At 41.9% G+C, this 23,178-nt stretch overlaps 1 protein-coding gene across 1 annotated transcript; it reads right to left on the minus strand.

Moving 5' to 3' along the window:
• Positions 1-426: 426 nt before the first annotated feature.
• RLF (rearranged L-myc fusion) lies at positions 427-23,178 on the minus strand (the record flags this gene model as incomplete). The annotated part of the gene is made up of 7 exons (XM_010723294.3): positions 427-5,547; positions 7,510-7,651; positions 8,560-8,696; positions 9,409-9,611; positions 10,951-11,083; positions 17,185-17,266; positions 23,006-23,178. Coding segments are annotated over 7 exons (5,568 nt in total), but the record flags the coding sequence as incomplete, so codon positions are not given.

The raw sequence follows: 23,178 nt of genomic DNA on the forward strand, positions 1-23,178 counted from the left end.
CCAACCCCAGTGCAAGATTTAACATTTTGACCTCATCTTTCCTCTCCTAAAACCTAGCAAGAGGATTCACACATCACATCCTCTCACAGTTTCAACAAAATGAGATGGGAAAGATAAAGCTAAGGACCCTGCTGCTTGAAGCACAACTCATCTGTGCACTGCAGGGAGTTGGCCTAGATGGTCTTCAAGCTCTCCTCCAACTCAAAGGACTCCGATTCCAGTGCATTCTTTGACGATGCCAAATCACTGTTCCAAGTTCTGAGATGCTGAGGGATGGCACTGTTGTTTGCTCACTGCCTTCTCCCCAGTGGAGACTGGGAGAAAGACACTGATAAAGGAACCAAACGCCATCTCTCCAAGGTGAGAAACGAGATGCAGCAGGTCAAAAAACAAGAAGGCCACGCTAAGGATTTACTGTACAGTAAATAAATGGGTGAAAAATTGTAATTTATTGAAACTCATAACTCAAAAAATATAAGATGCTGTAGTGTACAATATGTTACACGAAGCACCCTCGGGTGCACATTCAAGTCAACTCCATCGCCCCAAACCCTGGTACCCCAGCACTGTTCCATACACAGTCATGCACATGTACGCTGCAGGAGGAAGCCTCCAGTACTCTGATGTGTTAAATAGCACCAAAATCAGCAGTCCATTGGAGAAAAAAAAAAATAGAGGGGGGGAGGAGGGAGCTAAATTAACTTGGCCAATGCTTTTGACAGATATTATACATTCATGTAATTAAACAGTCTAAACTAACCTAAACAGTGTGAACTGTGACAGCTACTGCTCTGACGTGAATTCTCCCCAATAGCAGCAGTGCAGGCAAGCTGCTCCAAGCAGAGCTGCTCACATACTTCCTACGCAGAGCTCGTCTGCCTTTTTTGTCGGAAATAAATCTATAAGGGCTGTGGAAAATTTGGATCTTTCAAGAACAACTACAGGCCTTAAGTAATGGAGCTGCTTTAAGGCGAGGTCTCCGCAGCCCGTCAGCGCCTTGTCCAAGATTGCCCTCAGGTTTTCTAAAGAAGGGGCAGATGAGGGCTCTGCCAACAAGGGCTGCATTTCTGGGAGCTGCCCGGGATCACTTTGGGGTATGACGACACTTTTGTCACTCGCACAGCTGTTCAGTGGGGAGTCCTTCTGACCCTCTCCCTCTTTCTGCAATGCTCTGTCTATCGGCAGCTGCTCGGGGGACTCCCATTCCACCACCTCATCAAAATCGTCGTCGTCATCGTCATCTTTTCCCTCGCTTTCCTGAATGAATTTTAAAAATGAAGACTCAAACCCCATTGGTTTGTACGTCTTTAAATCAAATGGTCTGGAGACTGGAGGCTTCTGAAATTTGTCTTTTGTAGCAAAAAGCACATTTCTTTTTGCGTTTTGATTAACTGCGCTATGCTCACTTCCTTCTGGTTCTTTCTCTCTTGGCAGTTCTAATTGTAAACTGGAGAAATAAGAGCTATTTTCTCTTTCACTATTTTCAGAAAACTCTTCAGTGTTCCCCATGTCCGACTCCCTGACGTTATGCTCTTCCAAACAGCTGCTTTTGGAACTGTGGCTACAGTTTAAAGTGCCCGAATACATAAAGGCACTCGTATTGAAGCTCTCACTACTCGAAGGACACTGCTTTTGCTCCTCGCTGCTCACATCCTGATGCTCAGTGTTTGAAACAAGAGGCTTCTCCGTTTCCTGTGGGCATTCAGGATCAGCTGATTTCTCCTCTTTCACTTCTACGTCTTTTTTATCCAAGTCTAAAGCTGGTTCAGAGCAGGACTGCTTTTCAGTCATTGTGCCACATTTAACGCAAAGAACAAGTTTCTGAATCCTCTGCTCTATGTACATGTTGGTCATCTGATGTGTGCGTTTATAGTGCCTCAATATACTGCTTTCCAACTTTACAACAGACAGACATCCCACAACCATGCACGGGTACTGGGTCTGGTTAGAATTCTCCTGACACATTTGCAAGGCTTCCTCTTTTGTTTTGAAACTAAGCAAATGCTTATCTTTACTTCTGCTAATTCTTTTCGGTTTGTCTTTGACCCTCTTTCCATTCTGCTTGTTTAGGCCAAAACCGCCTTTCACACAACTTTGTCCACTTTTATTTTTGTCATGATTATCTTGCTCCTCTTTCTGATTCCCAAAGAGATCGTCGTAATATTCGCTGTGTCGGAAATAGACGTGCTGAGAATAGTGACTGTAGTTTGTGAAAATCCGATTACAGCCGTTAAGGTCGCAATGGATTTCAAAATCTTTGTTTATTTTCTCTCCGCTGGCATGTTCTTCTATGAGGTGCTGTTTCAGCTTACTGAAGGTACAAAACACAGCAGGACACTGGGCTTGATTGCAAGCAAACCTTGCAGACTCAGTCCCAGCAAGCAGCTTTTGGTCATCCAAGTGTTCGTTGTGGAAATCACTGCAATGCTTAGCGAGGTCTTTAGAACAGAAAAAACGCTTACCACACTCTTTATGTTTGCATGCAAATATTTTTTTACATTTGACAAGTTCCCTTTTTGTTCTCGCTTTGTCTTTTTCTAAGCAAAGCTGTTCCTTATTATACTGGTGAACAGTCCTATAATGGCGGATCAAACCCTTCTGGTTGGTAAACGCAGAGTTGCAACTTTTATGTATGCAATGAAATGGTTTGTGATACTTATGCAGTATATAACATAAGTTTCCTTTAGCAACTGTTCTTTTACTTCCTCTCCCTTCCCTTGCTTCCAGTTCCTCCCTATGGCTGTCCAGAGTTGCTATTTTAGATGATTTTCTTGTTACGTTCCCATCCGTCTCCTCACTGGACTCCAAATCTGTCTCAGAACTACATTCCTCCTTTTTAGGATGACACCGCTGTTCGGAACGGTCAATGAACTCAACCTTGGTTGGACAGACAGGTGTTGGAACAGCACTGTTTTTATGCACGTCGTCTGTACACAAGCTGACATGATCAAATTTTTCATTAGAACACACCTTGTGAGCCACCTGCTCGCAACCAATCTGATGCTTGTTTCTATAGTGAATCCTAAGGTGTGTTTTTCTCGTAAATGATCTTTGGCAAATATGACACTTAAAAGGCGAATACCGATGCTGGAACATATTTAGTTGAAGAACCATTTCCTTGGAATAGTTATGCTTTTTAACATAATGCATTAAGAGAGCTTCTCTCGTCACAAACTCACACGTGCATCCCTGACATTCGCAGAAGAACGGTTTAGCTGCTAGTTGAGTAAGGTACTGGCTGGGTAAGTTATCCTGCTGCTCTTGGAACTGAAACTTTGAGGTAGTTGCATCGACTCCTGACTCGGGGCACTTGGTGTCTCTAGATGAACAGGACTGTAGAGAGCCCAAAACACGCTTACTTCTTGAAGAACTCTGGATGTTAGAGTTTTTTAAACTGAGATGTTTTAAGCCTAACATGAGTTCCAACATGTTGTCTTCAATACTTGATTCTTTAGAACTGTCATAAAAAGATGTTTCTGGAGAAGAAGGATATGTTTCTTCCTTGAAGCTGTTGTTTCCTTTAGCATTTATATTGCAGTACGAGCTTTCTGGAGAGTCAGTATTTCTGTCTGACTTATGACCTAACTCTGTACTAATGTCTGTAGGGGATTGACTTTCTGGAGCATCACTCAACAGATCGAGAAAGTCTTTAGATTTCACTTCCATACCTTTTTTCCCTTTAAAATTATATGGATGAGCCCTGCGGAGGTGTTTGTGCATACTTCTGGAGTTCTTGTGTGCAGAACAGCAGCCTTCGAAGCCGCAAGAAAATTTCTTTTCATCAAAGCAGACTGCTGCATTGGTACACTGCTGTTTCACATCTGCTGAATGGAAGACTCCTTCCTGGGACATGAGAAAGCTCGGAACTGTCTGACCATGAGCCAGCGTTTCAATCAGTAAAGGAGGGACCTGGCCTTCATTCACTGCAGCAGTCCCGCTGTGGTTTCCACAGTGAAGACTGCAATTACTTTCGCTGTCCAGATCTTCACTATCAGAGAGAGCTTCTTCTTTAATCTGGGGGATTTCCTGTGATCCTGTGGGATCCGAGGCTTCATTCTGATGGGAATTTTCAGATTGTTCAAGCAATTGAGACTCTTCAAGTTTCACCGTTTGCTTCACCTCCCCATTAGACACCGCAATATTGTGCGCCGCGAGGTGATTCTGAAATTCAGTTTTTGAATAATAAAACTTTTTGCAACCAAAGAAGTTGCAGGTATACGAAGCATCTCTGAAGTGCTGCGCCTCATGGTGGTAAAGTTGCCCCAAGTCACTGAAAACAATGTTACAGCCGTTTAACTCGCATTTATAACGAAGATCATCGTGCGTTTGTTTGTGATTAAGCAGCTCATTAACCGACCCAAATCTGGCATAGCAGTCCATCGACACACACATGTATGGCTGAGGTCCACAGTGCACGCGCTCGTGTTCCCGCAGATGAAAGGATGTCATGAAGTGCCGGCGACAGAAAGCGCACTTCTCTCTCCTGTTTTTCATATCCAAGTAGTGTTTCGCGTTCTCATCGTTGTTCTGATGTTCAGCTTTCAGATGCACGCTTAAATACTTGAACTGTTTAAATACCCTAGAGCAATCTGTCCCAGGACACGGGTAGATGTCTCTGTCTTGCAGCTGGCAATTCTCCAGTTGGCTGAATGTGACATATTCATGTGCGTCACTTCCAAAGGCTTCGGAGAGCTCTGGTTGATGTGGTTTCTCCTGAAGTGTCGGAGTGGGGCTGCTGGAAGCTGTTGTCTTTTGTGGCGATCTCTCTTTTTTTAGTATTATCTTCTTTTTAGGTCTGTGTGTTCTACTAGGTGGCATCTTAACGTGTTCCATTACATGTGGTACGAAAAATTCCTTTCTCTTGAACTTTTTTGTACAGACTGGACACGTGTAAATGCCATCTTCCATATGCATCTTAGAATGATGCAGTATTCTAGCCTCTATACATTCCCTTTTGCAAAGCACACAAAAAAATTTGTACTGAAGCCATCTCTGGTATCGTTCTGAAGAACCAATTGGTTTTTTCACTCTTGCTTTTTCTTTGTGGTAGTTTATTGGGTCTTTCCCATCGTAATATTTGTGGTCTTTCGCCTCATCACAGTCACTGAAGAAAGTTTCTAACATGTCGGTTTCGTTGATTGACATATTACAGCTTGCATCATCCTCAGAATCAGAACCTGCTTTCCCTAACAGTTTAAGGCAATGTCGCTTTAAAGTCTTCCAGTCCCAGAATTCAGGATCAAACGGCCAATATGCTTTTAAAGCTAACAGCAGCTCACAACGGAGCGAGTTTGGAACCAGTGCATTTTCTTCATCAAATTTTTGATCTGGTTGCATATAGAGCTCCTCCAACATATTAAATCCACTCAAAGTTGGCTCCAGCAAGAACTCAGTGAGCTGACAAGCTCTTCGAACTTCAAGGTCTTCTGGTAAAAGGCATGCTATTGTTTTACACACCGATGTCTTCATTTCATCACTTCCATTCGATCTGATCTGAAGGGCTCTCACACACAAAAGAACAGATACAGCAAGTCCTGCTTCTTCTGCCTGTTAAAAATAAAAATAAAAATCAGATAGCCACAAACGTTCCTTTCTTTTGATGCATTCCAGAGCTGTTCTCTAAAAGAGCTACGTGACAATAGCATCCTGTAGACTTCTGAGTGTTACATGTCCAAGTCCATCGGCATCAGCCTACAATATTTTAAGTTACTTTATGTAAGGAACATCTACTCTTTAAGTGAGGGGATCCATCTCACATTTACTGCATTCTGTGGAAGACTCACACTAACTAGTTTAGATGTCAGAGCACAGAATCATAGAAGTTGGAATCTCAAGTTGGAAGGGACCAAAGGATTGTCAAGTCCAACCCTGGCTCCACACAAGACAACTCAAAAATCAGATTATACGTTATACATCTGAGAGTGGTGTCCCAGCACTCCTTGAGCTTCAACAGCTTGAGGCTGTGCCCGCTGCTCTGGGAGCCTGTTCCAGTGCCCAAACACCCTGTGGTGAAGAATCCAACCTGGCCCTTCCCTGTCACAGCTCCATGCTGTTCCCTCACATCACATCACAGTCACCAGAGAGAAGAAATCAGTGCTGCTCCCCATTCTCATCATGAGGAAGCTGTGGGCCATAATGATGTTTCCTTTCAGTCTCCTCTGGGCTGAGAAGACTGAGGAACTTCAGCTACTCCTCATGTCTTCTCCAGATCCTTCCCCATCTTCATAGTCCTCCTTTGGGCACTCTCTAACAGTTTTATGCCTTTTTTAAACTGTGCTGTCCCAAGATCCTCACAGTACTCAAGGTGAGGCCACACAGTGCAAAGCAACAATCCCTTCCCTCACTCGATGGCAGTGCTGTGCCTGATGCACCCCATGGGACAGCTGGCCCTCCTGGCTGCCTGGGCATGCTGCTGGCTCATGGTCAACTTGCTCCTGACCAAATCCCCCCAGACCCCTTTCAGCAGGGCTGCTCTCCAGCATCTCACGTGCATGTGTAGCCAAGGCTGCCCTTCCCAGATTCAGAGCTTGGCGCTGCTTTTGCTGAAGTCCATGCAGCTGGTGACTGCCCAGCTCTCTCCAAGAACTCTCTGCAAGGCCTCTCTACCCTTGAGACAGTCAACAGCTCCCGGCAATTTAGTATGAAAGGTAAACTTGCTCAAAACTCCTCCTAATCTTACATCCAAGTCATTTGTGAAAAGCTTGAAGAGAAGTGGCCCATAAATGGAGCCCTGGGGAACCCCACTAGTGACTGGCCACCAGCCTGACAGCACCCCCTTTACCATAACCTTTTGGGCCCAACCCATCAGCCAATGCTCATCCTTTGTTTCTGTCTAGCTGTAAGCTGGACATTTTGTCCAGAAGGATTCTCTGAGAAATAGTATCAAAAGCTTCACTGAAATCCACAAAGGTAACAACAACTGGCTTCCCTTGGTAAACTAGATGGGTGACCTTGTCATAAAAAGTAATTAAGTTAATTAAACAGGACCTTCCCCTCATGAACCAGAGCTGGCTTGACCAATGACTATGCTCTTCTTCAGATATTTTTCAATAACTTCCAACATAATCTTCACCAGGAACCGAAATGAGACTGACAGACCTGTAACTACCAGGGTTATCTTTCTTGCCCTTCTTGAAAACTGGAAAAACGTTTGCCAGCTCCCAGTCAACTGGGACCTATCCAGATTCCCAAGACAGCTGAAAAATAATGGGAAGGCTTTGTGATGACATCAGCCAACTCCAAGTACCATGGGACGAATCCCATTGGGCCCAATGGACTTGTGTAAAACCTGGTGGAACAGCAAATTCTACACAAGTTTAGGGTTACATGAAACAACTCCATGGATCAACTCAGTCATAATCTCCATCCCTCATCACTGGTAGACCTTAATCATTAAAAAGTCAGATGTCTGATGTTTTCATAGCAGATCAGCAGAATTATTAAGAGAACAGTAAATTCATCTAAACAATTCCAGTTGCATCCAAAGCCTCTGGAATGAAGTATACTTACTTCAGACTGTATGACTCTGATCAAGAAAAATAAATGCTGTAGTGTCTTGGCAATGATGCCAAATTGACGACATCTCTCCAAGAAGGAATCTAAAGAAGGATCTATTCTTCTCTGCAATTTGCTCCAGAAAAGTGTCAGCTCCCTGCAAAGAATTAAAAACAGAACATAAGCCCATTGCTGATATACACAACCTGCATGGAGTCTACACACCTTAAGAGTTGATGTCACAACAATTTAAGTGTTAACCAAAAAACACTGCACACTTCCATCAGGTCTCCATCTCCTAGAAATGCTGACAAGAACAGTTACTGTGCCTTACTTCCATGCGTGCAGTGGATGAAAACAGTTTGCCTCCTGTTATTTAATGGGTAAAGACAAGAGGATTTATTTTGTTTAATACAGATATCTAGAGTTGAACAAATTGTTTAAACTCCCTTTATAGTCAAGAAAAAAAACAACACAACCACAATCACAGTCTTAACATTTTAGATAGAAACTCCAACTGGGCACAATGAGTCACAATACAGCTCTCCCGCAGGGCACGAAGCAGAGCTGCTGACATCTGCATTCCAATGATACAACTCTTCCCCGGTGCTTTAAGACTCTAAATCTCTGAGATTTACAAATATCTGAAGTTCAGGAGTCAAATGGATGGGGCTGGTCTCTCTTCTTTTGTGTACTGCAACAAAACAGGGAGCAACGAGGAAAAAAACTGCAACACAAAGCTCCATACAAATATGAAGAACTTCTTTACTGGGAGGGCAGCAGAGTGGTGGAACACGCTGCCCAGGGAGGTGGTGGAGTTTCTTTCTCTGGAGATGTTCCAGAACCATGGGGATGTGGCTCTGAGGGATGTGGTTTAGTTGGCAAGATTGGTGGTAGTGGTAGTTTTTTTTTTTTATTATTTTGTCATAAGTTATCTAAACAAGTATTTTAGCCTGATGTATTTCTTAATCCACTTCCACTACGTATTTTTTGTACTTTATTAGCTTAATTCTCTCGCACAAAAGTCACTAAGAATTAAAAGCAGCAATAATATGTATTACTTACCAAGAGCAATACACATTTGCTGTTTGAAGCTGATGAGTAAGGTATGTTGTACAAAGAATAAACGCAGTGTTTTCTTGCCCCTCAGATTCCAGGTTACATATGATGTCCAGTACTTCTTTGCAATCCACCTTTGCAATCTAAAGAAAATAAATTAAGAGCACATTTACAAGACAAATATATGTTTACTCTGTCAAAGGAAGCTGTCTCAAGCACACAAACAAAACACTGTCTCCTTTTAATAGAGTTCACATCACACATTTCAGCTACAGAATGGTGTCAAGAGTTGGTAGGAGTGAGTTCTGATTCCTACTCAGTTTTACTTTTCTTTAGAACCCTCTCCCATTTGGGCAGTTAGCAAAATGAACTTATATAACATAAAGGCAATGTTATCTACAACTCCCAACTGCATTTTGCAGGCATTCTTTTTTTCTCTTTTTTTCCTTTTGGCAATTAAAACCCAGGTCTAAAAAAGTCAAGAGATCTGCTGAAAAATCCAATCTCTTGCTGTCTGCCCATAAGCATGAATTCCAAACAATCACGTTCCAAAACATGACACTAAACCAGAACATTTCTATCAATGGTATTTTATAGAGGAGAGAGCTTGCAAGGCAAGGAAGGGCTGAGACTTCCTTCAGCCCTTCTCAAATCAAGCTTCCACAGTGAAAGTTAAAAGAGAAACACTCACCTACCTTGATGAGGAGAGATACAGTTACTACTGTCATCTCCAATAAATCACTGGATATTTTGGAACTCTGTTGCAACACTCACTCAGCTTCAGATCTCAGTATTGCAAATATATTTGAAAATTATTGATAAACACCCAATAAAGAGGGACTATGATTTACTAACCTCCTTAATGGAGTCCTCATTAGGCAGCATAGAACACACACAGGTGATGTAGGCTTGGCGAAAAGATGCAACATTTGCAATATCTGGAGAATCTGCACACAGTTTTGACAAGAAAGTGGCTTGTGGGATGCAGTTGGACTTCATCAAATGTTTTATTCGCATCTGCAGAAAGGAAGGCCCTTCTCGTGTAATCAATTTATTAGCTAGGGAAAGAAAAAAGCCTTTGAGAATGCATCAATTCACAACTCACAACTCCCTGAAGCTGCCTCTCTGCACTCAGAGTTCATTACAACGCTGTGCAATGTGGCCAGCTCCCTTACAGAATGCTATGGATGAGGAAAAGGGACGGCAACAAGTGGAGTATTTTCTCCCACACAAATTCCCAACAACTCGGGAGGGAAAGAATGCTGGGCTATAGGAAACGGGGGTGGGGGTAGAAATAATACCAAGGACAGCATTCCTTAAGGCAGCATGGAATTATGTTGTAGCAATGCCCAAAGGGCATCGATCAGATGATTTTGAACAGGATTCCACCAGTTAAGTTGAGATTCAGTACCTTCAACTTTTAATTGCAGCTTTATATTCCAAAGAAGCAGAATATTTCAACAAAGTATTCTTTTTCCCACCCCAAGTTGTTTAAAAACTCCCATATTTCCACAATTTGCAAAATAAATTTCAGAGTGAAACTCTTATTTCTGAGGTACTTTTTTTGTCCTGAAACATGCCAGCCTTTTGGTCTAGGCCAACCAAATACAACTGGTCACTGCAAGAGACTGCAAGCTACTTCAATATTAGGAGTGCAACTCCTAATGATTTTTCTGTAATTATTTAGCAAAATTTATTCAGTGAAGTTCAAAACCACAAAGGAGCGGCAATGGGAGTTAAAGCCATTTTTACATTGGATCAAAAGACATCTGACTGAAAATCTTGCTACTTAGTTTGATTCTCTTTTGAGGTATGCAGCACGTACTTGGCCTTAGCTGAAGAAATATGCTTCAGGGCAGCTATGGGATTATTTCCAAGTCATTAAGATCTACAAAAAGACAGTCTGATAGTCTCCAGATCTACACTTGATTCAAAAGACCCTTGACAATTAGGAGAAAGAAACCAGTGTGTTCTTACACTGCATATAATCATACACAAAGATCCAGGAATGAGCTCTGTATGATGAAACAGAGAAGAAGTGATGGAATTCCTGAAATATTCCTATATGACACATATTAGAATCAGTGCTCCACAGCTAAACTTATGGAGCAAAAACTCTTTTTTTAGTAGAAAAAAAAATAATTCCTTTTTGAAAACATTCCTATTAATGACACTTGTGTAACCACAGTGCAGATCTGGCAGATCATCATTCAGTAAGCCAGGGAGAACGTTTCAATCATACACAGAACTCAGCAGCACACGAATACACAGTACACGTCCTGCACAAAGCAACTGAAACTGTAACTCCCTTCTGACTTCAAATCCTTGTTTCCTCACCAAAAGTGCACTGAGTTACTTCTTAACAACCCCACCTCATTGCCAACGCCTCCTGCTTACCTTCCTCTGTTTCTACAGGTTGCTGGGACAGAATTTTCATAAGAACTGGATTTTTCCAAACTCCTTCCCTTGTGATATCCACCAGTACTTGGAGGTTGTTATTCCCAAATTCCAGTAAAGCATCGTGTGAATTCTAAAATAAAAAAAAAAAAGGAAATAAATCATTAAAAGTCTTCATCAAACATTAAAATCATGTAATTTTTAATTACATATCTTCATATTTCATTGCATTCTAACAATTCCACACCATTCTTCAGAGCCATTACTGCTCTGAGGTGCTTGCACTGGGCTTTTAACAATATATCATCCTTTCTCGTGTACATTTCTAATTCTGTAATAATGTTTGCCAATTTCAACATCCCGAAACTTAACTGACTTCTTAATTCAATAATAATAATAATAATAAATTTTCCAGTTGTAATTCTGCAATTTTCATGTTTCTTTATGAATGTGTGCAGCATTCCCCTCGCTTTTAAATCTACCACCATTTTCTAGCCTCTGAATAAAAAAAGAAATTGCTATATAAAAGATGAAGGATAATTCTGCAACAAAGCACTGAGTGCCATTTGAGAAACAGGAATTAAGACTAAATAGCTCTAAATATGAAGTATTGTGAGCCTCAAATGTTATATTTACCATTAATGCTGGTTGGAGGAGCTGGTTGTTTCTCTGAGAGGTATTAAAGCACATTGGTATGACGTTCAAATTCACAAACACACTCTAAAGGTTAATGCAGAGGAAGGGGAGCTGGTGGCATTCAGCTATCTGCTCATCTGAGGGAAGCAATGAATGAAAAACCACCCTCAAGCTATGGAAGGATCCGAGCAATGGGAGCAGCTGTGAAAGAACTCTCAGATTCCAGCATTTGTGTTTCTAGCAGGAAAATTCTCTCTGAAAAACTCACAGTATCACTGAGCAGAATTTCCCCCAAACTGACAAAGTGAAACCAATTAACTACAGCAGTTGGTGGCTGCCTGGGCAATAAAGTGCTCCTCTCATCAGTCACACCACATCTCCAGTTTAACTGGATTTGACACAACTACATCCTCTGGTTCTAACGAGTTGTGCTTACAATTAGCAGTATTCTTAATCACACGGTATACAACAGACCAGCTTGGGTTGAGTAGGAGCTGTGGAATCCTGCCCTCCCCTTGTCACAAGCAGGGACGCACTCCTCTAGAACCCCATCCAACACCTCCAGGCATGGGGCACCCACGCTAACCCTGAGCATCCTGTGCCAGGCCTTTACCACCACCACCACCATGAATTTCTTCCAATTACCCAGTGTAAATCTCCCCTCTTTCAGTTTAAATCTGGTACCCCTTGTTCTGTCACTCTGGGCCCTTGTAAAACCTCTCTAGCTTTTTTAGAAACCCTCTTTGGGTACTGGAAGGTTGCTTTGAGTCTACCCAGAGCCTTCTCTTCTCCAAGCTGAAGAACTGCAGGTCTTTTAGCCTGTCTCTGTAGGGTACAGTGCTCCCTTATGAGCATCATGGCCTCCTCCAGCCCCATGGCAACAGCTCCACATCCTTCCCGTGCTGGGGGCTGAGAGCTGAACACAGTGGGGTATCAAAAGAGAAGAACAGAGGGGGACAACCTCCTCCCAGCCTGCTCACCGCTCTGCTTTCTGTGCAGCCTGTCGGCCTTCTGGGCTGCAAGCACACACTGCTGGCTGCTCACATTCAGCTTCTTGTCCACCAAACCTCCAAGTTTTTCTCCTCAGGACTTTCCCATTCGGCATTCAGAGTAAAAGACATCTTTGCATTTCACGGTTAGCTATCCTTCAATACATTAGATATCAATGTTCAGCAGTCTCTTGTTATCAGATGTTCATTTCAGACCAGCTACTGATATCACTTCCATTTCTAATGCTGCAGCAAATCACACACCATAAGTCTCTGCACAGGAAAACCTAAATTTAACTCTTGGGTGATGCACCCATCTACTGAGGAGAGCAGCTTTATTCCCAGTAAAAGATTCATGAGCAGAAAATTACATTCCTGCAGTGAGACTTCACTTACATTGATCCACAGCTGTCAGAGTCTCAGAAGCTTCTTAAAGGATTCCTAATAAAACCATTCTGCTCCACAAGCTACTTAAGAAGCACCAAATTGAAAACACAGCTAACAGGCAACCTTCATCTCTTCCCCCTCTAATTATATACACCTACTCTGAGTGGACCACAGCATACTCACCATCACGGAATGGCTTCAGCTGCAGGGGACCTCAAGGATCAAGTTCCAACCCCCCTGCCTTATCTATAATGGATAAATAATTACTGCTTCACCACCAGAGCCTGTGTCCAGTTTTAAGTTTGTACTGACCCATTCATCACCTGGACAGCTTTGTTTTCTAGTGACTGATGGACTCAGTGCACGAGGCTCTTCAAGGAGGTTGTGCATCCAGCTGACTTTGGGGTGCTTTGTCAGTTAACAGAGAACGTGTGCAAATTTGTGAGAAAAATCATTCCCAGCAAGAACTACACCAAGACTCAATAATGAAAAAGGACAACAGAAAGGTGTGTGTACTACAGAACTCATTGCAACCACCTTCTTCCATGCTCACATAACACACCAGCTGCATAATTTTCGAGGATCAGCAAAAACCCTGTGCTCTGCAACTTGGTCTGTAGCAAAAAGTATTACATCTGTGGTAGATCTTATTGTCACAAGAAGCACAAGGAAGACTAGGAACAAGCAATACATGTCTTGTGTATCCCTAATCTAGTTAGGAATGCATTTGGTGCTGTTTTATTAACTACAGATTTGCATTAACAATTTACCATGCAAGTATAGCAGGAAGGTAACCAGCTAGCCTCAAACAACAGCTTTGAGTACTGCTGCTCATTTCAGACAGAGAGCATGACTACTGTGGGAAGGCTCCTGCTGCATACAGGAAGAAAAAAAACCAACAAAATAACCACAAAACAAAATCACATTGCTCTCATTTTCCAAAACCAAGGAGAAGAACCCAGGGAATTACAGGTCAGTCATCAAAGTCAATGTCCCCAGCAAGAGAGTGGGACAAATTCTCCTGAAAATGATCTTCAGCCACATAAAGACCAACAACAGTGGGACTGGAAATAGAAAGGACTTACTTTAGCAAGAAATACTTGATCAACCTGAATACACTCTGTGGCAACAGACTGCAGGTGACATGAGAGCAGTCAGCGTTGCTCACACAGACACAGCAAGACTTTAAACAGTCTCCCATAGCATTTCCACAACTAACTTGTTACAATATGGAAAAGGGGAGAACAATGTGGGTGGCAAAACGAGCTCAACTGTCAGGTTCAGAAGCTTTGTGACCAACTATACAAAGACTAAAGAGCAGCTGTCTCTTACTAGCACTTTTCAAGGGTCAACGCTAGGCTGACATTTTCAACATCTTTATTCATGGGCTGAATAATGTGGAAGAATACATTTTCTGCTGGTCTGTACCTCATACAAAACCTGGAGAGCAGCAGGCATGCTGCAGAGCAGAGCTGTGGTTCAGAAGGAGCTCCAACAAGCTGTAGGAAGGAGCTGACAAGGACTTCAACAAGTTCCACACAGGGAAACGCAAAGCACTGCACCTGGCACAGAACACCCCAAGTCACCTGCTGCAGCTCAAGAAACATTCATATAATGCTCTCAGAAACACGGTTTGGATTTTGGGTAGTCCTTTGTTGAGCCAGGAGTTGGACTCAATGATCCTTGTGGGCCTCTTCTGCCTCAGGACATGCTATTATTTTTATGTTAAGTATCTGTGGAGGCTGGTGACCAACTTGGTAGAACTGGCCTTTAGGGTTTGTAAGGGAAACATCAGTCTGCCTTGAGCCTTTACAGCAAACAAGGTCACCAATGCTGAACTGCCGTAACAAGAGCACGACTAAGAGGTTGGCCAAGTGTTTATTCCCCTCTGTCTGCTATTTTTGAGGCTCTACTGTAGTACAACACACTGACTGGGGCCCTCCAGTACAACACACTTGCCATCGTGGAGCAAGTCCAGCAAAGGCCTTCAGAGGGGTCTGTGCAACCACAGGAAAAGAGAGTGAAGGGTAATACTCAGAAGCCAGAGGGAGCTAAAGTCTTTATTAATTGTAAGAGTCAACAGAACAGTCATAATAAAGGGAAATCCTGATAAAGCATGTGCTCACTGGAGCATTTTGGTGTTCACACTCTTAAAGATGCTTAACATGACTAAGAATGAGAAGGAGAACCCTCAGCAACCTGATCCAAAATAGTCCTACAGGGTAAAAAACTGGAGCTCTCTTCTAAATCCAGCTGTGCCACGACTCTTCCACAACAGACAGCTTCAAGGGGCTGCACATCCAGTGCATTTACTCCATGTACTGCAAGTCCACTTAGTGTGAGACAGTGCTTCCACCTGAAACCACTCTGACAGAAAAACAAAAAGCATACTTCCTAGCATGCTCACTAATTGAAATTCATTATTAAAGACTAAGCAATCTCTAAAAATTACTCAAAAAGCTAACCAGCAAGACACCTGTCTGTAAGACCATCTCAAAAAGCAGCTGTTGATAGCAGTAGAAGAGCTGGTGCTAATTTACAGATTTCAAAGATGTGTGATGCTTACAGTAACTGACTTCTGCCCTTGAATCTGAAATGTCACTTACAAGGTCAAAGAAAACCAATTCAGCAGTACAGTCACACCCTGAGTATTCAAGTGACTTTAAGTGCCCCTAGCCAGAGCTCCAAGAGCTCTTAAGCAGTTCTAAGAACCTAAAAAAGCTACAACACACAAAAGTTTCAAGCTGTATTCAAGCATTTGCAAAATGACCTAAGCAACCATCATGCTCACATAGCTGCTCCTTCTCTCAGGTCTTCCCTTCCTGTACAGTTTGAAAACAAATTCATCAGAAAGAGTCTCAGAGGGAAAATTTTTTTAATATTTATTTTTTGATTAACACAAGATCAATTCCCCACTTTATACACAGCTAGATGGCGTGCCAGTAGAATTTGACAGGTGAGTGACATGTTAAGTCAGCACTGCTGCCCAAAAATGCTCAGGTTGGAGCTTTAGGAGAGCTGTGCATGTGATGATATAGGAACCACAAACATCACTGGGAGATTAAGAGAACTGCTACAGATGTGCTAGCAAACCCTGCATCTTATCCACAAAAGTGAAGCACTTTTTGACAGCTCCCACTTCTCATCTTTCTTAGCAGTATGACACCAGGCACTTAAGTCTTTTCAAAACATTCCTGTGGGAGAGGGATTCAGACATTCCCTGCTGTTAGGGATGCCAGGGCAGAGAGCCTTGGGCTGAGCACTAAGGGGACAGATAGCAAAGAGGGTGCTGCCATGGATGTCACTATCAACTAACAGTTTTACCACAAGTCCTGAGAATTTATGCCAATTCCTGTGGCATCATTTGAACAAAAGCATGTAATTCAAGATATTCACAGCTCTTACTGTTGAGAAATTGTGTAACATACACAAGACAAAGAAGAATCTCTTAAATTACAAGTGCTTAATGCAGCAATACTGCAAGAGACAGCTTTAGGAAGTCACTAGTTCTCAGCATGCATTACATGTAGCAGCGTGACTCAAATATCCCTTCTGGGAACTATTTATCAGAGAAAGAATCTGGATTACAGAGTCTTGAGCTCTGCACTGTTCTATAAGACACACACACACAAAAGACAACTCCTGGATACACAAACTTATCTTATCTAAGGACAGGTATGTGTTAAACACAAAAAGCACTTTCCAAGTAACAAGTGCCAAAGAAGACACAAGCACATTTTTGAGCACTGTGCTACAGCAGCTGAGGTTTGCTGCCTCCTAGTGATACCTGTCCCAAGCCCCTCTCTGCTAATGTGTTTCATGTCCCAGATGAGCCCAAGCCACTGTCTTAGACACAGTAAACATACATCATCTGCTGCCTCCCCTGCAGCAAGATGTAACTACAGAACAAAACTATCGACTTGGGCAAGGCTGAAGTTGTACTCCTCAAAAGACTGCTGTCCTCAGATGATGACATTCAGCCACTCAAACAACCAAAGTGAACAGTGTGTCTTCTTAACAGCAGCTCTTCCCTAGCATATCTCTACTCACATCTGAGATCGCATGCTAAATTGGATCAAAATATACAATGTGCTGTGTTTCTTCTTAAAATAAGATATGTTACTAAACCTGAGTAAAGGCTGAATAAGGATTTTTTAAAAAGGAAAATATATATTAAAAAAAATACGTAAAATTGGAAAAAAAAGAAATCCAGAACACTTACCTGTATGGACTGATGGAATTCTAGCCACACCTCATGTGGCAAGTCACTTTCAGGAATTGAAAGGAGTAGCTCAAAACAACTCCTGGAAAAGTAAGAGGCAAGTAAGCAAGCTACCTTACAAATTCTGTTTTTATGATAGATAACATTTGTGACAGACATTACTTAACAGAGAAGTGACAGTAACACTGAAATACATTTGACTGCATAACTCAATTAAAGGCCAACACCAGTCCCAGAACCATCAGTTGTCAATACAGAGGAGCACTTCTTTTCACAGTGCACAACCTTCCTGGGATAAGATTGCTAGCATCAAAAAGGAAGTTGTTTAATGCAGCTTAGGAACTTTGCACTACAGAATTTCTACTCTTCTGAAATGGAGGAGAAAGTCAGACCTAATTGGTGTTCCTTCATTTAAGCCATTAGGCTAATGCTAATTTTTAAGGAGGAAAAACAAGAAGGAAATGACTGTAGACATTCAGAACACTCGCTGTATCTCAGGGGAAAGTCTTGATCAACACTGCCCAGTTTCTTTGGAGACAGAGCACTAAGACTATTGCCTCCACTGTTCACAAACAGGGGTTATCTAAGCTTACACTGAGCACACAGACAACAAAAACCCCAAGTGCTGCACAGAACAACATCAAGGCAAACTAAATCATGAGCCACAATGCAACATCTAGAGAAGCCACAGGACTGATGTGCAGCAGAAAAGTTCCCACAGTTCACATCAACATTAAGAAAGAAAAATCAGTCAAGGCTCCCATACAAGAACCACACCGAATTATTGCTCTAAGTTAGACCTACATTGTTCAATAGTTCTAATTCATGCTAATTATTGCTAAATACCTCCACTCCCAATGGACAACACACTGCTCCCAGAGACAGAAGAGCCAAGTGAGGGAAAGGGGAAAAGACAGAGATGGCCATGAAGCAAATGTGAGTTTGGGTACTACCCAACTTTGCTGACAATGTGCTTTTAAAGTCTTCAGATGCACTTCATTTTCTTTTGTTAAAGACTCAACTGTCCTATCTACTTCCACTAATTTAATTTGGGGAAAAAAAACTTGCTGTAAAAATATTCTTTCATATATGTACTGGTTATAGAAAGATAGCAGGCTTAAACTACAAGGCAAAATGAGGTTTCACAGAGTTTTTCGTGCAGTTAAGCACTTGGGTGCTATCTGGCCTATGGAGAGACTCTTATACATGATTCCCAAAGCATTATGTGAATACAGACCGAGATATCAGCCTATGAAAATACAAGGGCTGAGTTTACACCTAGAAAAATATCATCTGTTGTAGCAACCCAGAACTGAGTTGAGCCAAGAAATCTTTGAGTCCTAAAATCTTCTCCTGGAGCCATTTCTGAAGTGTGAAGCTCCAGGAGTACATCACCATGTCACAGCTTACAGCACAACCTCAAAAGCCAATCAGAGATTTGTTGGGATTCTTTTTTTTTTTTTTGTCCTAAGTAAAAACAAGTGATTGTCTTTATTTTTTGTTTAGTAAGTTTAACTCTACGTACAGCTGCACAAAGACTCTCTGTCCTCCCTTAGAAGCAAGAGGGAAGAACGGCCGTTCACTGCAACTCTGGGTGAGAACAAGAAATGAAGGAGATGCTGTTCTCCCCAAAGAGAAAGTCAACTGCTACTGAGCAGAACAGCTTTGGCTTTAGCTCAGCAGAATGCTGCTGGTTCTTCCTCACATCACTCTGTACAATTCAAAGGCACAGTTTTATGGTGTAACTCTACTGAAAGCTGTTCAACCTTCCCACTCCTTTGCTCTGTTAAAGAACAAGGCCTTGGGGTTTCTCCTTCATTTCATGCTTTCTACCCATAAAGTACTCCTTGATTTCACTTTCTTTATTCTGCAGAGCAACTCTGAGTCAAACAAACCCAACACTTCATATCTGCATACAATTATTATACCACCACTTTTATAGACAGCAATTTGTGTTAAAAGACCAGCAGGAATAATCCACCTGCAGCCAGATGTTACTCTGCATTTGTTCTGAGTTGAATTAACCCTTAAGGACAGCCAGCAGAGTGCTACATCTGAGTTAGTGAATTAAATTACAACAGTTTATTAGACAGAGTAATGCTGTGTTAGACATGCAAAGATACTGAACTACCACACCTGCCTCCTCACAGAGGTGCTATGAAAAGCAAGGGCTCTCCTCCTGGAAGCAATACTCACCAGACTCACTGCTCTAACCATAGTTATCTCTACTTAGATATTCAGATCTCTCTTCCAGTGGTTGAAAAAGTCCATAAAACGCCTTGCTGAAGGTGTGGAAATGCTGAACTCCCTTTCAAATGACTGCCTTAATAGCTGGGGCTGGGCAGATACTCCTCCCAGCCTCCATGATCCTGTGCTTTGCTGCTGAGGAAATGAGCATCCTGAATTCTATTTGATCCAAGGGCCACAACGAAGACCATTCCTCTTCCCTCACACTCACTCGCCCCCCCTGCACACCACAACCACTCCAAGCTTTCCTTCTATTTTCTAACATTAGGCAATGGACCAGAACATCCTCACACTGCACAGCATCAATTTTCAGGGGATGAGGGGAGTATGAAAACAGTGTTTGTGTCTATGACAGCTCCCAGAAGTCCCATCAGGACAGCACATTTCCATATCCCTAATCAAGTAATATTCTTCCTTCCTCACAGAACTTAACTTTCACCTCTAATTCCCTGCCTCAGCTCCTCTCTCCTTCCCATTTAAGCTTACAGAAAGATATGATGGGAGAGCTCAGAGTGAGTAAAACAGCACACCTAACAGCCCGTGACACAGAACTACCCATGACCTCACACACTGCCTTTCATTCTTCAGATTCCTCTCAATTGTAACCATAACAAGAACACGATGATTCTACCACATCAGCCACAAAGTGAGCCAAGTATACAAGCTGCATCCTGAAAGATGAAAGAAGCTGTACTCCAGGCATCAGTGACCCCACATACAAAGACAGAAGGCAAACTTAAAGCTAAATGAGTAGGAACCAGGAGAATGATGATTTAAAAAAAAAAAAAAGGATGGTAATATGATTAGACAGAGTGAAAAATGTCAAGGTGTTTTGCAAAGAGATGTGTTGGGCACCAGCTGAAGCAGCCTGCCTGGCCTGCAGCCCCACACATCACAGCAGCAGCTATAAGCAACGTGACAAGAACTCATCCTAATAAAAAAAAATGGATCTCTGTAAGATCAGCAGACTGCAGCCAAACAGATGGAAAAACAGGAAAAGCTATTGAGAGAAATATGGAGAATGAAGCAGCTAATTTCAAATAGTATGCTTTGGCAGTCAGTGAAAATACTGACATTACAGACACGGCTCCGTTCTCATTAGAGGTATTGATAATGAAATGCTTTCTTTGTTGCCACTAAAACACACAACTAGATCTCTTGATTTGTATGAAGCAGTAAAAAAATTACATTAAAGCCATTTTCTTTAACCTTTGTCAGCAGATCTGGTAGAGCTACTGAAGCTGATGGAGTTCAAGGAGCATCTGGACAAGGCTCTCAGATACAGGGTTTGAATTTTGGGTGGTCTTGTATAGAGCCAAGAGTTGGACTCAGTGATCTTTGTGGGCCCTTCTAACTTCTGATCTTCTGTGGTGCCCCAATGGTGGTTGGTAAAACAGTGGGACTTACAAAATTAATAGAAGAGGATGCAATTGCCACGGCAACTCACGTCTGGTTAAATATCACCACGCCGTACATCAAGAAAATGTATCTGCAAAAGCTTAAAAATGGATAATGCCATGCAAATCATCATCAAAGCTGTGAATGTCATCAATCCAAGGGACTGAATCATCGCCAGCTCCTGGAGTTCCTTAGCATCTGTACTGGTTATGGGTCGTTCTTCATTTTTCTGAAGGAAGGTGGCTAAGTTGGGGTAAAATGTTAAAAAGATTTTACAGTTTGTGGAATGAAATCAAGGCATTTATGGAATCCGAGGAAAATTCTGTGCCAGAACTTGAAGATTAAAAATGGCAGATGGATTTAACATTTTGGGTGGATTTGTTTCACTCATTTAAAGGAGCGGTCATGTCTTTGAGGTCAAAAATCAACTGTGTTGTGCTTCAAACCAAACTGAATTATGGCAAGCTCAAGTTATGGCAAATGATTTCATGCATTTTAATGCGTTGGCTAAACAGTCCTGTGAACAGAGGAAAACATGCAGCCCTACTTTCCATTCTGATAACAGAATTTGAAAATAGTTTTCAAAATTGCTGAGAAAGACATCAATTTTTTGTGTATTTTTTACTCCAATTTCAGTCAACATAAACATATGACCTGCCAGTCTTCAAGAGGAATGTGTAGAGTTGCAAATCAGCTCAAAAACCTGACCACGTCTCTTACCATAGGAAGACACCCCTCACTTCACAGTCACAACTTATTCATGCCATCACCTTTTGGCAGTTCATCCATTTGTCAACAACTTTGCTTTCATGGATGAAGCACAGGAAGAGTAAAACTTCATCAGAAATCTCTGACAACACCCTGAGAGCTCACTGAGAGCTGCAGCCACTGCCATCAAACCAGGCACTGATGCTTGCTTTCACAGCTACAAGGTCACACATCCCACTAGTTTTGTTGTGTTGTTGCTGCTCTTATTTTCTAATATATTTTTCATTAAAACAAGTTATTTTTGGCAACATTGGGATATTATATATGAGGCCCAAGACAATTCCTCTTCACTCAATGCAGCCCAGGAAACCACAAGGCCATGAGCTGAACGATTTACAGTGTAAGCTTTCAGTTTCCATGTAAGCATCTTAAATTAAACAAACAAGGAGAGAACTGTAAAGTAATTCAGGTGGGAAGGAATCTGATTTCATGTATTTTTCTCTCCTAGACAGAAGTAGAAAAAAAATAAACCACTGCTAGTTCATATTTTCTCTTAACTCCAAATATTTAAAAAAAAAAGCATCATAAGGAGATATCTGGTTCTGACTGATATTTCAAATTCATACATTACAAAACGTGTTGCTTCTCAAAAACACTTGACTTCAGATCACAAGCAAGCCAACTACTGACAGAGAAAACAGAGAAAAGTCAGCCCACTGGAAGGCTAAACTACTCATATTTTACAAAGAGCTTTATAGCTAAAGCTCAGAAACTTCGCCCTTCTGCCTTGAACAAAACCTCACCAGCAGTGCTGTTATCCTTCTGGGGCTAAGGTTGTTAACTGATGGTTTTGAAAGCCCTTACACTACGGTTTTCGCAATCACAAACAGCATCCCTGCACTTGAAAGTGTCTGTGAGGAAGTAAGAGAAATTCCAACTTTGCTTCCACCAGTAAAAACAGGAATAAAAAGGAGAATTGCTTTACAAGAATCGTTCTGCTTTAAATCATCCGAGTGCCTACAGAACTGGTCAGAGAGCTCAGGTTAAACCACACGTGGCTATCCCATACACAAAACTTAGTAACCAACACAAACAGTTTTCAGAAGGGGATCTCCTCGTAACTTCCTGCACTACAAGCAGGAGGACACACAAAGGCAGCAATTGCACCAAGACCAATGCAGGCTTTTTTATCTATGCATGAAAGTCTAGCAGTAAAGATGCACTCAACGAGAACTAAGCTTTTTCTACTAAAGAAATAACTTTTAGAACCTTTGTGAAGGAACAGAACCTTCCTAATACCTTCACACCTACCCAGGTACGGAGGAACTACATAATGCACCTTAAACACAGCTGTCAAATTAAGTATTACACTGTATTTCAACAACTCCTCTGTTCATTTATAAAGTATCATTTATGCCTTTTTTTTTAAATGTATTTTAAAACAAAAGTGTACCAACTTAACACTTACAGCACCAGCCTGCCCAGCACCAAGAGAACATCCTCACATTCCGTGGTCAAGTAAGGCCGTGCGTTGGCAAAGCTTTGGATGGAGATCCGATATACTTCCAAAAAAGGTAAAATATGTTCTGATGCACCCCGACTGCCAGCGTAGTGAAGAAGTGTCTGAAAGAAAATGGGTTT

The sequence above is a fragment of the Meleagris gallopavo genome, chromosome 25 (assembly GCF_000146605.3).
Source record: "Meleagris gallopavo isolate NT-WF06-2002-E0010 breed Aviagen turkey brand Nicholas breeding stock chromosome 25, Turkey_5.1, whole genome shotgun sequence".
Lineage (NCBI taxonomy): Eukaryota > Metazoa > Chordata > Aves > Galliformes > Phasianidae > Meleagris > Meleagris gallopavo.